The 15499-nt window shown below is 41.7% G+C and overlaps 1 protein-coding gene across 1 annotated transcript; it reads right to left on the bottom strand.

The window, feature by feature from the left end:
• Positions 1 to 7332: 7332 nt before the first annotated feature.
• LOC139372321 (secretagogin-like) lies at positions 7333 to 15499 on the bottom strand. Its single transcript, XM_071112049.1, has 11 exons — positions 15370 to 15499; positions 15117 to 15187; positions 14679 to 14771; positions 14084 to 14173; positions 13876 to 13932; positions 10298 to 10375; positions 9218 to 9273; positions 9069 to 9114; positions 8855 to 8914; positions 7738 to 7806; positions 7333 to 7461 (listed from the first exon to the last, which is right to left on the bottom strand). Exons 1-11 carry the CDS (start codon positions 15437 to 15439, stop codon positions 7333 to 7335), a joined length of 819 nt encoding a protein of 272 aa, XP_070968150.1. The 5' UTR covers positions 15440 to 15499.

The raw sequence follows: 15499 nt of genomic DNA, 5'->3' as shown, positions 1-15499 counted from the left end.
TGCGACCTGGCCAAGCAAAGCAGTTCGACACATACAACAACACAGAGTTACACATGGAGTAAAACAAACATACAATCAATAATACAGTACAAAAATTAGTCTATATACAATGTCAGCAAATGAGGTGAGATAAGGGAGGTAAAGGCAAAAAAAGGCCATGGTGGCAAAGTAAATACAATATAGGAAGTAAAACACTGGAATGGTAGATTTGCAGTAGAAGAATATGCAAAGTAGAAATATAAATAATGGGGTGTAAACGAGTAAAATAAATAAATAAATACAGTAGGGGAAGGGGTAGTTGTTTGGGCTAAATTATAGATGGGCTATGTACAGGTGCAGTAATCTGTGAGCTGCTCTGACAGCTGGTGCTTAAAGCTAGTGAGGGAGATAAGTGTTTAAAGTTTCAGAGATTTTTGTAGATCGTTCCAGTCATTGGCAGCAGAGAACTTGAAGGAGAGGCGGCCAAAGGAAGAATTGGTTTTGGGGGTGACCAGAGAGACATACCTGCTGGAACACGTGCTACAGGTGGGTGCTGCTATGGTGACCAGCGAGCTGAGATAAGGGGGGACTTTACCTAGCAGGGTCTTGTAGATGACCTGGAGCCAGTGGGTTTGGCAACGAGTATGAAGTGAGGGCCAGCCAACGAGAGCGTACAGGTCGCAGTGGTGGGTAGTATATGGGGCTTTGGTGACAAAACGGATGGCACTGTGATAGACTGCATCCAATTTATTGTGTAGGGTATTGGAGCATATTTTGTAAATGACATTGCCAAAGTCGAGGATCGGTAGGATGGTCAGTTTTACGAGGGTATGTTTGGCAGCATGAATGAAGGATGCTTTGTTGCGGAATAGGAAGCCAATTCTAGATTTAACTTTGGATTGTAGATGTTTGATGTGAGTCTGGAAGGAGAGTTTACAGTCTAACCAGACACCTAGGTATTTGTAGTTGTCCACATATTCTAAGTCAGAACCGTCCAGAGTAGTGATGTTGGACGGGTGGGCAGGTGCAGGCAGCAATCGGTTGAAGAGCATGCATTTAGTTTTACTTGTATTTAAGAGCAATTGGAGGTCACGGAAGGAGAGTTGTATGGCATTGAAGCTCATCTGGAGGGTTGTTAACACAGTATCCAAAGAAGGGCCAGAAGTATACAGACTGGTGTCGTCTGCGTAGAGGTGGATCAGAGACTCACCAGCAGCAAGAGCGACATCATTGATGTATACAGAGAAGAGAGTCGGTCCAAGAATTGAACCCTGTGGCACCCCCATAGAGACTGCCAGAGGCCTGGACAACAGGACGTCCGATTTGACACACTGAACTCTATCAGAGAAGTAGTTGGTGAACCAGGCGAGGCAATCATTTGAGAAACCAAGGCTATCGAGTCTGCCGATGAGGATGTGGTGATTGACAGAGTCGAAAGCCTTGGCCAGGTCAATGAATACGGTTGCACAGTATTGTTTCTTATCGATGGCGGTTAAGATATCGTTTAGGAACTGGAGCGTGGCTGAGGTGCACCCATGACCAGCTGTGAAACCAGATTGCATAGCGGAGAAGGTATGGTGGGATTCGAAATGGTCGGTAATCTGTGTGTTGACTTGGCTTTCGAAGACCTGAGAAAGGCAAGGTAGGATAGATATAGGTCTGTAGCAGTTTGGGTCAAGAGTGTCACCCCCTTTGAAGAGGGGGATGACCACAGCTGCTTTTAAATATTTGGGAATCTGAAACTACACGAAAGAGAGGTTGAACAGGCTAGTAATAGGGGTTGCAACAGTTTCGGCAGATAATTTGAGAAAGAAAGGGTCCAGATTGTCTAGCCCGGCTGATTTGTAAGGGTCCAGATTTTGCAGCTCTTTCAGAACACCAGCTGACTGGATTTGGGAGAAGGGGAAATGGGGAAGGCTTGGGCGAGTTGATATGGGGGGTGCAGTGCTGTAGAAAAATGCTTATTGAAAATCTCAATTAAAATGGATTTATCGGTGGTGACAGTGTTTCCTAGCCTCAGTGCAGTGGGCAGCTGGGAGGTGTTCTATTTTCTCCATGGGCTTTACAGTGTCCCAGAACCTTAATGAGCTTGTGTTGCAGGAAGCAAATTTCTGCTTGAAAAAGCTAGCCTTGGCTTTTCTAACTGCCTGTGTATATTGGTTTCTAGCTTCCCTGAAAAGTTGCATATTAAGGGGGCTGTTTGATGCTAATGCAGAACGCCATAGGATGTTTTTGTGTTGGTCAAGGGCAGTCAGGTCTGGAGAACCATATATGTTCCTGGTTCTACATTTCTTGAAACAGGCATGCTTTTTTAAGATGGTGAGGAAGGCATTTAAAAAAAAAACCAGGCATCCTCTACTGATGGGATGAGATCAATATCCTACCAGGATACACCGGCCAGGTCGATTAGAAAGGCCTGCTCGCTGAAATGTTTCAGGGAGCGTTTGACATCAAAAGAGAGCCCCTGGGGAATAGGAGTGGAGCTAGGCACTGCAGGGCCTGTATTCATCTCCACATCACCAGAGGAACAGAGGAGGAGTAGAATAAGGGTACGGCTAAAAGCTATGAGAATTGGGTGTCTAGAACGTCCGGAACAGAGAGTAAGGAGGTTTCTGGGGGCGATAAAATAGCTTCAAGGTATAATGTACAGACAAAGTTATGGTAGGATGTGAATACAGTGGAGGTAAACCTAGGTATTGAGTGATGATGAGAGAGATATTGTCTCTAGAAACATCATTGAAACCAGGTGATGTCATCGCATGTGTGGGTGGTGGAACTGAAAGGTTGGATAAGGTATAATGAGCAGGGCTAGAGGCTCTACAGTGAAATAAGCCAATTAACACTAACCAGAACAGCAATGGACAAGGCATATTGACATTAAGGAGAGGCATGCTTAGTCGAGTGATCATAAGGGTCCAGTGAGTAGTTGGGTTGGTTGGGGTCACGGCGATTCAGACAGCTAGCCGGGCCATCGGTAGCAAGCTAGCATAGGATGGAGGTCTGTTTTTAGCCACCTCGTGCGTTTCCGTCGGTAGATTAGTGGGGTTCCGTGTGGTAGAGGGGATCAATCCAATTGGCAAAATAGTTATAGTTATAGTGACCCAAGAAGAATTGTCCGATAGACCTATTCAGATAGCAGCCGATAAGACAGCTAATGATTAGCGGGCCGCAGATGGGCATTCAGGAAACGTCGCAACGGAGGGGCCAGTTGGATAACTCCCTTGGGCAGATTACATCGGTAGTCCAGTCGTGAAGGCCCGGTGGGGCTCCGCATTGGCAGTAAAACAGCTGAAGAGTTCCATCAGCCACTCCTGGGCTACAATCACAGATAGGTGATTGTAGCCCAGGAGTGGCTGATGGAACTCTTCAGCTGGCTAGCTCCGGAATAATTGATGTTTGCTCTGGGAACGACGTAAGCCAATAGTCACACGGATAGCAGCTAGCTAGCTGTGAGATCCCAGTGTAAATGTCCAGAGCTTGCGGTTGAAATCCGGGGATATGGAGAGAAAAATAGATCCGGTATGTTCTGGTCTGAGTCGCGTTGTACAAAACTGGCGATAGCTTTTCGAGCTAAAGGATAGCTGATGACCACAAACTGTGGTTAGCTGAATACTAACGTTAGCTTCTGTCTAGCTTCTGGTTAGCTTCTATTGTGGATTTCATATTTGAGGTAAATAATACTTTTTTTTTTAATTGATGGGTTGCAGGACAGAGTTTTGAAGTTGAGTTTTTGGAAAATAAAATATATAAAAGATGCGATTTAAAAAAAAATATATATATATACGGTACACGGGACACGACAAGACGAGGACAAAGGACGTCTGACTGCTATGCCATCTTGGTATGACAAGATGGTACATACACAGACTTGAAATCATTGGCCACTTTAATAAACTGAACACTAGTCACTTTAATAATGTTTACATATCTTGCATTACTCATTTCAAATGTATACACTGTATTCTATACTATCTACTGTATCTTAGTCTATGCCGTCCAAATATTTATATATTCTTAATTCCATTCCTTTACTTAGATTTGTGTGTATTAGGTATTTGTTGTGAAATTGTTAGATATTACTTAGATATTGCTGCACTGCCGGAATTAGATGTACAAGCATTTCGCTACACTCGCAATAACATCTGCTGAACACGTGTATGTGACCAATTGGCTGGATATCCTATGGGCGGTGGACCATTCTTAATACACATGGGAAACTGCTGAGCATGAAAAACTCAGCAGCGTTGCAGTTCTTGACACAAACTGGTGCGCCTGGCACCTACTACCATACCCAATTCAAAGGCACTTAAATATTTTTTATCTTGCCCATTCACCTTCTGAATGGCACACACACACAATCCATGTCTCAATTCTTTCAAGGCTTACAAATCATTTTTTAACCTGCCCCCTCCCTTTCCTCTACACTGATTGAAGTGGATCTAACAAGTGACATCAATAAGGGGTCATAGCTTTCACCTGGACTCACCTGGTTCTGTTTATTAATCCACACTGTAGCAAAAATGTTTTGCTACATGAAACACTTCTTATTGGACAGGTTTGAACCGTTTTGGAGTATCTTCACATATAAACAGGAGCCTGGCAAGAGGTCGACAATCATGTGTCAAGGAGGGGTTTGATTATGAACCCCAGAGAACCTAAGGGCACATTATTAGCTCCAGGCTATAGGCTATCAGCGAGTATTACATAGTCTTTAATTTAGCCATCAGACCCCACCAACTCTGTCTTCTGTGGCTCAGCTGCAGAGCCTGCAACCAGCAAGCCTCTTTTGGCATCCCCCTCTTTCCTCTCAACTCCAAATCCGGCCCAATAATCCTCCCATCATCCCTTGATACAGACATCTTGATTAGAGGCAGTCTTCATTTCCTCTATGGCTGATTTGTGATGGCACAGGCTTCCGATACATTGGAGAATGGCTTAGTCTGAAGGGGAGGCACCGGGAGAGGGAGCACACAGTGTCATTACCCTCAGTGCCGGCTGGGCTGGAGGAAATAACAGGAATCAGGTGGCCGTATGGGGAAATCACCTGTAATGACAATGGGGGAGAGAGAATGGACTGACTGAGGCTGGAGGGTGCAACGGGGGAGAGACAACGGACTGACTGAGGCTGGAGGGCGCAACGGGGGAGAGAGAATGGACTGACTGAGGCTGGAGGGCGCAACGGGGGAGAGACAATGGACTGACTGAGGCTAGAGGGCGCAACGGGGGAGAGAGAATGGACTGACTGAGGCTTGAGGGCGCAACGGGGGAGAGAGAATGGACTGACTGAGGCTAGAGGGCGCAACGGGGGAGAGAGAATGGACTGATTGAGGCTGGAGGATGCAACGGGGGGGAGAGAATGGACTGACTGAGGCTGGAGGGCACAACGGGGGAGAGACAATGGACTGACTGAGGCTGGAGGGCGCAACGGGAGAGAGAGAATGGACTGACTGAGGCTGGAGGGCGCAACGGGGGAGAGAGAATGGACTGACTGAGGCTGGAGGACGCAACAGGGAGGACGGGCTCATTGTAATGGCTGGAATGGAATGAATAGAACAGTATCAAGCGCATGCAAATTAAAGTTGTGTGTTCATTTTTCTAGTGTGGAAAAACAATTATGAACACAACTTTTGGTTGTACAGTACGTGTTTGCTCAATTCCATTGATTACATTCCACCCATTCCAATCTATTAATATCTTGTCTAGCAACGTGGTGGAAGATCCATCCAAGGAATGGGTTGTGACATGATATTTTCAGGTTTCAATCTATGGTCGCACATGCCAAACCGCTATAGGTCACCTTAAGAACAGGGCATAACCACAATGTGATTAACCAGGAGGTAATGAATGAATACATCTCAAATATCTGAACTGGATTTTTTTTCTCTCAATTGCTGGCCTCTTCTCTAACAATGGCAAGGCCAGGTAACTGACTAGTTAAATAGCAGTCTATGTACCTTGATTTATATATTTTAGGAGGAAGTATCTCTATGACCGATATCTATTTTTTGACATTTTTCTTTTAAGTGCCTCGAAAGCTTCAACTTCACTCAGGACAAGCACTGATTTAAGACAAGAGACTAAATACATGTATTGTTGAGTACCATGACTAATTTATTCCTACTGAATTAAGAGCAAAAAATACATACTGTGGTTGGGAATTTTAGAGGGCACAGCAAGTTTCAAAGAGGGCACAGCAAGTGGCACAATAATTATTCTCTTTACCGCAGTCCTCTGTAATTGTCCTGCTGGTGAGCGGCTGTTAAGTTAGAGACACTTCACTTGCCATAATCAGGCAGGCATCTGGTGGGGCTTTTAGCAATGACATCAGCCTACAACTAGACACAAATAACAGTGTACTATGGTTTCACAGAATAACACAGTGCCCAATGAACTCATGAAAAGCTTTTAAAGGCATACTGGTCTACTTACTACAGACCATGTTTGCTTTGTATATCTCTTTAATGGGTGCTTGGAGTTCCTGTTCAATCAGTTTCCATAGCATTTTGTGTGTTGTGCTTTTGAAATGCTCTGGTTACCAAGCATTAAAGCAATGAAACTCTGTGAAAATCCATTATTGCACGAAAGAACTGAGTTCATGGAGAATGGAAGCACGGACATCATCACGGTTGCGGGTCAATATTTCCTTTGTGCCCAAGGCTCACAGATTTGTCTGCTCTGATTCAACGGGTATACACCAGACATGCACTACTAATTGAGTTATGGTTATATAAATAGTTTGTTCATTAACAGAGCTGTATGTGCTTATGATTGCAGACTGTTCTTACAGAATGGAGAAACATGCAGATGCCCAGGGACACAGAGATTGTGGCTCATATCATACACTGTATTGCATTACATGTTGTCTACCAATACTATTTAAACTAGGAGGTGAAATGTCAAACCATTTTGACAGTTATTTTCATCATATTTTCTTGCACATCAAAAACAGCACAGTTCTGAAAAGTAAATGCAGCCATCATGGTAATAAAGTCAACATACATCCCACAAATATCCCAATACAACTTCCGTCCCAAAACACTTACATCACCACTACATGTCTGCAAGTTATAGGCATATGCAACGTGCATGGATCACACACACAACACTCTCAAAGCTAATCATAATTGTCATCAAAACAGATACAGTCAAACAAAATTAAGGATCACAAAACCAATTCCCCAATGGGTCTACTCTATGCAACAACTTCCTTTCAACCAGCCATCATGCAATGCTCTTGGGTTGTCCAAAAGGTATTAGCTATGGCATTGCGACATGCTATCAGTGAGTTAGCGGTTAGCCTGTGGTGCTAACTAGGGCAATGAAAATGTCTGTCATTCTTCCCGTGGAGGACTACTAACAGGAGTATTTCAGGCCGAGGCACAGTGCCAGTTCATTCTTCTGGATCTTTCCATCACCGTTCATGTCACAGTGACCCAGGAGCAGCTTGCGGAACTTGTCCAGGTCTGTTCCACTAATGATAGGCTGTGTTGGGTATATAGAAAGCATATTCAAACCATTAGTTCAAGATCGATCACAGTTCAAATCCTTCACAGTCTAATACAGTTGGACCCACTGTTAACTTGACTCAATTCTTGTTGCTTCACCCATATAAATATAAAGTAACATGGTGTCAGAAGTGGGAGACCTTAACTTACAATAATGCAGAATCAATATAACAGCATCAGATATCTTAGTTAATACATAATACGTTTATATAACTACATTTGTAGAATAGGATATAGCAAAAACATGTTTTACTTTGACCAGTTCCATCATGTCTTTGACAAAGCCGTCCACCTCCGGACCCTCCAAAGCACCCGTCTTACTCTGTAAACAACAAAATGGCTGACTTCAGAAAGAGCAATGAAATCTACCACCTGGTGTGCCTTGGGAGATTATAAAGAGGACAGCATATAAATTCTGTTTAGAATTCCGATTTTTTTTTAAATGGGACTATGTACTACATCCACAATCACGAAGCACAGAGGAGCATGGCACTGCAACAGGACCACCACTTCATTAAGTACTGTGAATACATCTTAGTACTGATCCAGTGGTGTAGCCAGGAATTCGTTGGTGGGTGGACCTGCAGAAATGTATAACTAATTTCATGCTATTCTACACATTTTGCCATGAGGCTGAGATTTTTTTTTCTGTTTTAAAAGGTAATTTCCTGCAATTCTAAAAAAAATTCCATGGGGCAGAGAGGAAAATGTGCAGTTTTATAGCTCATCTAATGCTATTCTACATATTTTGCCAAAAGGCTGAGAGAAAATCTAGCATGTGTTGACTGTGAATAAGGCAATACATGAGCTGTCTTGTTTGCCAAATGACCAAATGAAACAGGCAGTGCAATGGTGCATGTATCCACACAAGCACAGTGACATATTATGCCTCAATTCAGTAATATTCATGGATTATTGGGGGTGTGGCTTTCAGTTAGTTGTTTTTGGCAACCCCTCCTGTGAGCGTGAATGTCATTCCAAGTCATCTATTCTGTTATATTTAAATCAACTCTGACTAACCCAGTGCAGTGCTTGCTATGAATTCTATGTGATGGTGTTTGCATGTTTAGGTAAAAAGATAAGATAAAAAAATTTAAAAAATGTTGCTCAATCTGAGTGGGTGGGCACCCAAGTCCACCCGTGCCTATGCCACTGTACTGATCCACTTTCAATCCAGCTGTGTATTCTATCTCATTTATACTAATATTATATTTTATAATTAAGGCCAATGAAGCATCAGTAAAATCACAACAAGTCATTATAAGCAGAATTGTAATTTAATGAAATATGCTTATCACAATGAACCATACAATTCCAATTGAAGTTGAAGGCAATTATGTTGTGGCTAAACGTACTGTATAATGACTTACCACATCATAGTGAGCAAATATCTTCTCAAAGTCCCTCTTCCGGTCCTCTTGACTGCAAGCCTGAAACAGAGTGGTACCACAACACCCACAATTTAGTTCCTCTAATTCAAGCCAATGAGGACGACAGTAAGTAATTGAAGATGGAGTGTGAATTGACAACGTCTTATCTGACTGAAAGTTATCAGTGAAATTCATCAAACATTTTTATACTTACATTCATGTCAAACTTCAGCAAGAAGTTCTCTTTTAGAGCCAAGATTCTGGGAGAAGGAAAACAGTTCGGCTCCGTGACTCACAAACAATTAGACACACAGTAAGAGCCACCAAGCAATGTGGGGAATACAATTGCTTGATAATTAGTACCTGGCTAGGTCATTCAAATCCAGCCTGCCATCGTTGTTTTTGTCAAACATCTCCATCTGTTGGGAAAATAAACATAATAAAGCATCAGATTCATTAGCCATTTTGTTAAAGCACAGAAACATTAGAATCAGAATCACCTTTCTTCGCCAGGTACATTTACACATACTCAGAATTTTACTTGGTGATTATTTTATTTGGGGACAACAGTACTGAAAGAGCTGATCACCCTCCAGCACAGTCTAGTACCATCCAATTACTAATACTATTGAGGGGATTCATAGGCAAGACTATTACAGCCAATGACATACTTCAATGAGAAATAACTAATTTAGTGCACTCCTTATCTACACTGAATGGTATAGTAGCATTACAATATACCCCGAGTGTACAAAATATTAGGAACACCTTCCTAATATTGAGTTGCATCCCCTTTTTGCCCTCAGAACAGACTCAATTCATTGGGGCATGGACTCTACAAGGCTGTCCAAAGCTGGCCCATGTTGATTCCACTGCTTCACACAGTTGTGTCAAGTTGGCTAGATGTCCTTTGGGTGGTGGACCATTCTTGGTACACGCAGGAAACTGCTGAGTGTGAAAAACACAGCAGCGTTGCAGTTCTTGACACAAACTGGTTTGTCTGGCTACTACTATCATAGCTACCTACTACCATACCCTGTTCAAAGGCACTTAAATATTTTTGTCTTGCCCGTTCACCCTTTAAAAATGGTACACATACGCAACGTCTCAAATTGTCTCAAGGCATAAAAATCCTTCTTTAACCTGTCTCCTCCCCTTTCTCTACACCGATTGAAGTGGATTTAACAGGTGACATCAATAAGGGGCCGTTTCTTTCAGCTGCATTCACCTGGTCAGTAGTCTATGTTCCTAATGTTTTGTACACTCAGTGTATAGCTCTCTACCAATCATCATTTTAGAGGAAATAAACTTAAATTACAAAATCAGTTTTACATCCAAATTTAATTGCCCATTGAACAAGGTAGTATATACTCATTTGAGAGACAACATTTCAAGAGTCCTCAGATTGAGGCACAGAGTAAAGGAGCTGGGGCTTGTTGTTACCATGGTGTTGGTGTACTCCTCCAGTTTGTTGGGGGATATGGTCTTTTTGTGCTGGAGGAACAGGTCCTGCAGGAAACCCTGTTAGGAGGACACAGAGGAAGACAGCCGATGAGATGAGCTGGGCCCATATTTATCAAGTGTCTCAGAGTAGGAGTGCTGATCTAGGATAGGTACAGTTGAAGTCAGAAGTTTACATACACTTAGGTTGGAGTTATTAAAACTCGTTTTTCAACTACTCCACAAATTTATTGTTAACAAACTATAGTTTTGGCAAGTCGGTCAGGACATCTACTTTGTGCATGACACAAGTAATTTTTCCAACAATTGTTTACAAATGATTTCACTTATAATTCACTGTATCACTGTATCAATTCCAAAGGGTCAGAAGTTTACTCACACACTAAGTTGACTCTGCCTTTAAACAGCTTGTAAAATTCCAGATAATGTCATGGCTTTAGAAGCTTCTGATAGGCTAATTGACATCATTTGAGTCAATTGGAGGTGTGTCTGTGGAGGTATTTCAAGGCCTACCTTCAAACTCGGTGCCTCTTTGCTTGACACCATGGGAAAATCAGAAGAAATCTGTCAAGACCTCAGAAAAATAATTGTAGACCTCCACAAGTCTGGTTCATCCTTGGGAGCAATTTCCAAACGCCTGAAGGTACAAATTAGTCTGTACAAACAATAGTGCGCAAGTATAAACACCATGGGACCACGCAGCCATCATACCGCTTAGGAAGGAGACGTATTCTGTCTCCTAGAGATAAACGTACTTTGGTGAGAAAATAGCAAATCAATCCCAGAACAACAGCAAAGGACCTTGTGAAGATGGAGGAAACGGGTACAAAAGTATCTATCTGTCACGCCCTGGCCATAGAGGCTTTAATTCTCTATTTTGGTTAGGCCAGGGTGTGACTAGGGTGGGCATTATAGTTTATTTCTATGTTTTCTATTTCTTTGTTTTTTGCCGAGTGGTTCCCAATCAGAGGCAGCTGTTTATCGTTGTCTTTGATTGGGGATCACACATAAGTTGTCATTCCCCTTTTGGTGTTTGTGGGATCTTGTTTTTTGTTAGCGCTGTGAAGCCTGCAGAGCGTGACATTATTTTTTTGTTTGGTGTTTTGAGTAATTAAAGTATCATGAACACTTACCATGCTGCACCTTGATCTCCTTCCGATGACAAACGTTACAATATCCACAGTAAATCAAGTCCTATATCGACATAACCTGAAAGGCCCCTCAGCAACGAAGAAGCCACTGCTTCAAAACCGCCATATAAAAGCCAGTCTACGGTTTACAACTGCACATGGGGAAAAATAATGTACTTTTTGGAGAAATGTCCTCTGGTCTGATGAAACAAAAATATAACAGTTTGGCCATAATGGCCACCGTTATGTTTGGAGGAAAAAGGGGGAGGCTAGCAAGCCGAAGAACACCATCCCAACCGTGAAGCACGGGGGTGGCAGCATCATGTTGTGGGGGTGCTTTGCTGCAGGTGGGACTGGTGCACTTCACAAAATAGATGGCTCATGAGAAAGGAAAATTATGTGGATATATTAAAGCAAATCTCAAGACATCAGTCAGGAAGATAAAGCTTGGTCGCAAATGGTTCTTCCAAATGGACAATGACCCCAAGCATACTTCCAAAGTTGTGGCAAAATGGCTTAAGTACAACAGTCGAGGTATTGGAGTGGCCATCACAAAGCCCTGACCTCAATCCTATAGAAAATGTGTAAGCAGAACTGAAAACGTGTGCGAGCAAGGAGGCCTACAAACCCGTCTCAGTTACACCAGCTCTGTCAAGAGGAATGGGCAAAATTCACCAATTTATTGTGGGAAGCTTGTGGAAGGCTACCCGAAACGTTTGACCCAAGTTAAACAATTTAAAGGCAATGCTACCAAATACTAATTGAGTGTAACTTCTGACCCACTGGGAATGTGATGAAAGAAATAAAAGCTGAAATAAATGATTCTCTCTGCTATTATTCTGACAATTCACATTCCTAAAATAAAGAGATGATCCTAACTGACCTAAGACAGGGAATTTTTACTAGGATTAAATGTCAGGAATTGTGAAAAACTGAGTTTAAATGTATTTGGCTAAGGTGTATGTAAACGTCCGATTTCAACTGTATAGTAAGTATCCTGATCTAGGATTCATTCATTATAATCTAAAAGACAAAACCGATCCTGAATACTGTAAGTAGTCCTACTAGTCTGAGACGCTTGGTAAACATGGCCTTGGTCTCATGTGAAAAAAAGGTGGTTTCTCAACTTGACGTCCCCCGGTCAAATAAAGGATAAATAGATACAAAATAAAAAAAGTCAGAAGTTGCAAATCCGTAGGTAACCGCCCCGTCCTGCCCCCTGGAACCCTTGTCCCCAGAGCTGAAGATTTGAATTACATTCTGCTCAAGTGTTTCTTTACCTCTACTTCACGTACAAATGTAGCATACCTGTGTTTAGTTTAAATCAAAACACATGTTTTGGCTAGTGTCGTACACTGTTGAGTTTTGGCCACACGAGAGAATAATGCGACGGTTCTCACAAATCTCATAAGAAATTAGGTGGTGTTTTTAAAAAAACAATTTTACTTACAGTAATGTTATACTATGCTATTATATTCAGTTCTGTTATGTAGAATACTATCATTACGTGATTTTGCAGACATTGATTCAGCTTTGATCTAACTTTATTAAACGAGCAGAGTGGAGACTATGCGTAAAGTAGAGAATCCTGCAATGCGTAGAAGCTTCTGACCTTTAGCTGTCGGGAAGAGGGGTCCAGAGAAGTCGGATCTGCAGACACTCCGAATAAAAAAAGGGGAGAAATGTGTGCCACAACACTTTTGTCTGTTATTCTGAATCAAAGTGTTCACAAATAGTATCATGTACTGTATGTACATCCTGTCCATTTACTCTTCAGAAAATGTACTGTGGATTATAAACCATGTGTTTGTTTGGAAATTCTAAGAAAAGTACTTGTGCCTTGCCTTGTGGGGTTGGTGCAATATTTGGGGAGAGCTCTTCTACGATATGCTACTCCAAATATCGCGGTATCCAATATAATGGTTTCGCGTCGATAATTGCTAGATTATTCCAGACTGTGCAGTATTTGTGCTTATTTACGATATTATGGTCACATTCTAATGAAATAACCTTAGTGTGGCGAACAATAAGTTCATTCATTTAGACTTTATTTTCAACATATTGATATAAACTAACTGATAAAACTGCACTGTTTTGATTAGAAAAGTTCAAATAGATTAGTCTTGCACATCACAATGTATTGTCAATGTCAAATATCACGATATTCGTTTGAATCGTATATTGGCCCGACCCTATTGCCTTGTCCACATAAGAGGACAGGGGGCATCCTTCTGAAAGACCCTTAAAACAAAACGTGTCAACATAGACCTAGAGCAACTGTGTAAACATGAACATGAACAACTCTGGCCACTCATTGATGTTTACTTAGAAAGTGGACAACAACTAGCTAAGACAATGTCTCTGAGAGGGCCATGGCAAGGGTCTCACTGAACGCATGGAAATTAGGAGAAGGGCATTCTTCAACTGTACCTTGAGTTCTGTAGCTGATATGTATCCACTGCTGTCAGTGTCATAGTTTCTCCAGATCTGTGGGGGGGGGGGGGGGGGGGGGGAGAGGCAGATTTAGTTTTGATGAAAGTGTTCTAGAGAATACAGGACACACTACCCAACCAATAATAGGTTGTATTTTTTGTGCATTTATGTTGAAGGTTTTTGGACCGAAACACTTTGACCTTACCCTCATGAACTCCACACTGTTGTCCAATGGCGTCTCTCTGTGGAACAGTAGTAGGAAGTTCTCCTCCTCCGGTAGCATCATGGTGGCCAACTGGAACATTTATGTTCAATCAAATAAGTTATCAACATTCACAGGCAGGCATTATTCGGTCACTGATGGGAAATGTTTTGTCAAACTAAATCTTGTGTATTTTCTTCCTACAAATTGATAGAATTAAGGTGGTACATGTCCATTCAGCTTCAAGGGGCATTTACTCCTCTGTCAACATAACATTGAGAAAAAGAATGAAAGATGAAATGAGATGCAATTCAATTACATTTTCGACATAAACTCATTCTAATTCATTGCATGCTCTTAGATGAAGCAAGGCAATAACATGATGCAAATGACAGAGCAATTATGTAATTTCAAGGCTGCTTCACACACAGAAGGTGTTGTTAGGGCATTTTGATTACAATCCAATTACCACTTGTTGTTTGATCAGTTTCTCTCTCTCTCTCTCTGACACAAACACACCTGCAGGGTTCTAAGTATACTTAATACTAAATGCACTACATAGACAAATAAAAGTTTGAGGAAATACAAGTAAACGCACCTCTTGGATTTGCAGGCGACCATCAGCTGTGGTGTCATAAGCTGACATGAACCTTTCTTTCATTCTTCCAACTTTGTCATCCGTTATTTCATCCTTTAGGAACAACACAGTGACTTTTGAACATATTCGTTACACTTATTTGTGTCTTTCATTCAGTGTTACCTGTGCAAAATCCCTTTCGGGAATTCATTCCATTTCAATGAAAGACAAAACGTGACTAATGATTGGATTCAGAGAGGTTATCTAATTTTGACACCGGTTGAATGCCGTCAACAAAGGTCAGCAAAGTAGGTCTGTTTAGAAGATTCTAGAATATTACTTGCCTAAGCCTACTGTAGTATAATTTTTTTTTTGGAGGGGGGGGGGGGGGGGGAGGGAGTCTGAAAGTACACATTATGCATTAGCCATGACAAGGTAAAGGAATAGTAGCCTACTTACACTCATCCCAAGTTTTTTCATCATGTGTCTGAAAAAGTCGTCCAACTCCTTTCCTTCAATATAACCATTATCTATAAACAAACAAATGCATAACATAAAATAAAAAAAATGGCCGTATTGTTTTATCTTCAAGACATGGTGCAAAGTTCAGTCTGAATTTCGATGAAAGCATTGCCTGATAAACTAACACAGATTAATATGAATAGTAAACAAAAGGCAACATAGTTATAACTATTCAAGAGTAAGATCTTACTGTCAACATCGAAATGTTGCCATATGTGTAGGAAGCCTGTAGCATCCAGGTTGTCAAAAGCGCTGTCCATGGTGCCCAAAAGATAGTTTTATCCGTATGCATAAGTCTATTTCTCGCAGAGACTGATGAT

This window comes from Oncorhynchus clarkii, chromosome 18 (genome assembly GCF_045791955.1).
Source record: "Oncorhynchus clarkii lewisi isolate Uvic-CL-2024 chromosome 18, UVic_Ocla_1.0, whole genome shotgun sequence".
Lineage (NCBI taxonomy): Eukaryota > Metazoa > Chordata > Actinopteri > Salmoniformes > Salmonidae > Oncorhynchus > Oncorhynchus clarkii.
The sequence above is the reverse complement of the archived record's forward strand: the minus strand, read 5'-3'. Positions and strand labels throughout refer to the sequence as shown.

What these genes read in the sequence shown, in the direction of transcription:
- LOC139372321 (XM_071112049.1), bottom strand. Translation starts at nt 15,439, where the DNA reads ATGGACAGCGCTTTTGACAACCTGGATGCTACAGGCTTCCTACACATA. An exon ending in GTCGCCTGCAAATCCAAGAG is followed by an intron (nt 14,174 to 14,678) that starts GTGCGTTTACTT and finishes TAAATGTTCCAG; the next exon opens with TTGGCCACCATGATGCTACC. An exon ending in TGCTGAAGTTTGACATGAAT is followed by an intron (nt 8,915 to 9,068) that starts GTAAGTATAAAA and finishes ACTCTGTTTCAG; the next exon opens with GCTTGCAGTCAAGAGGACCG.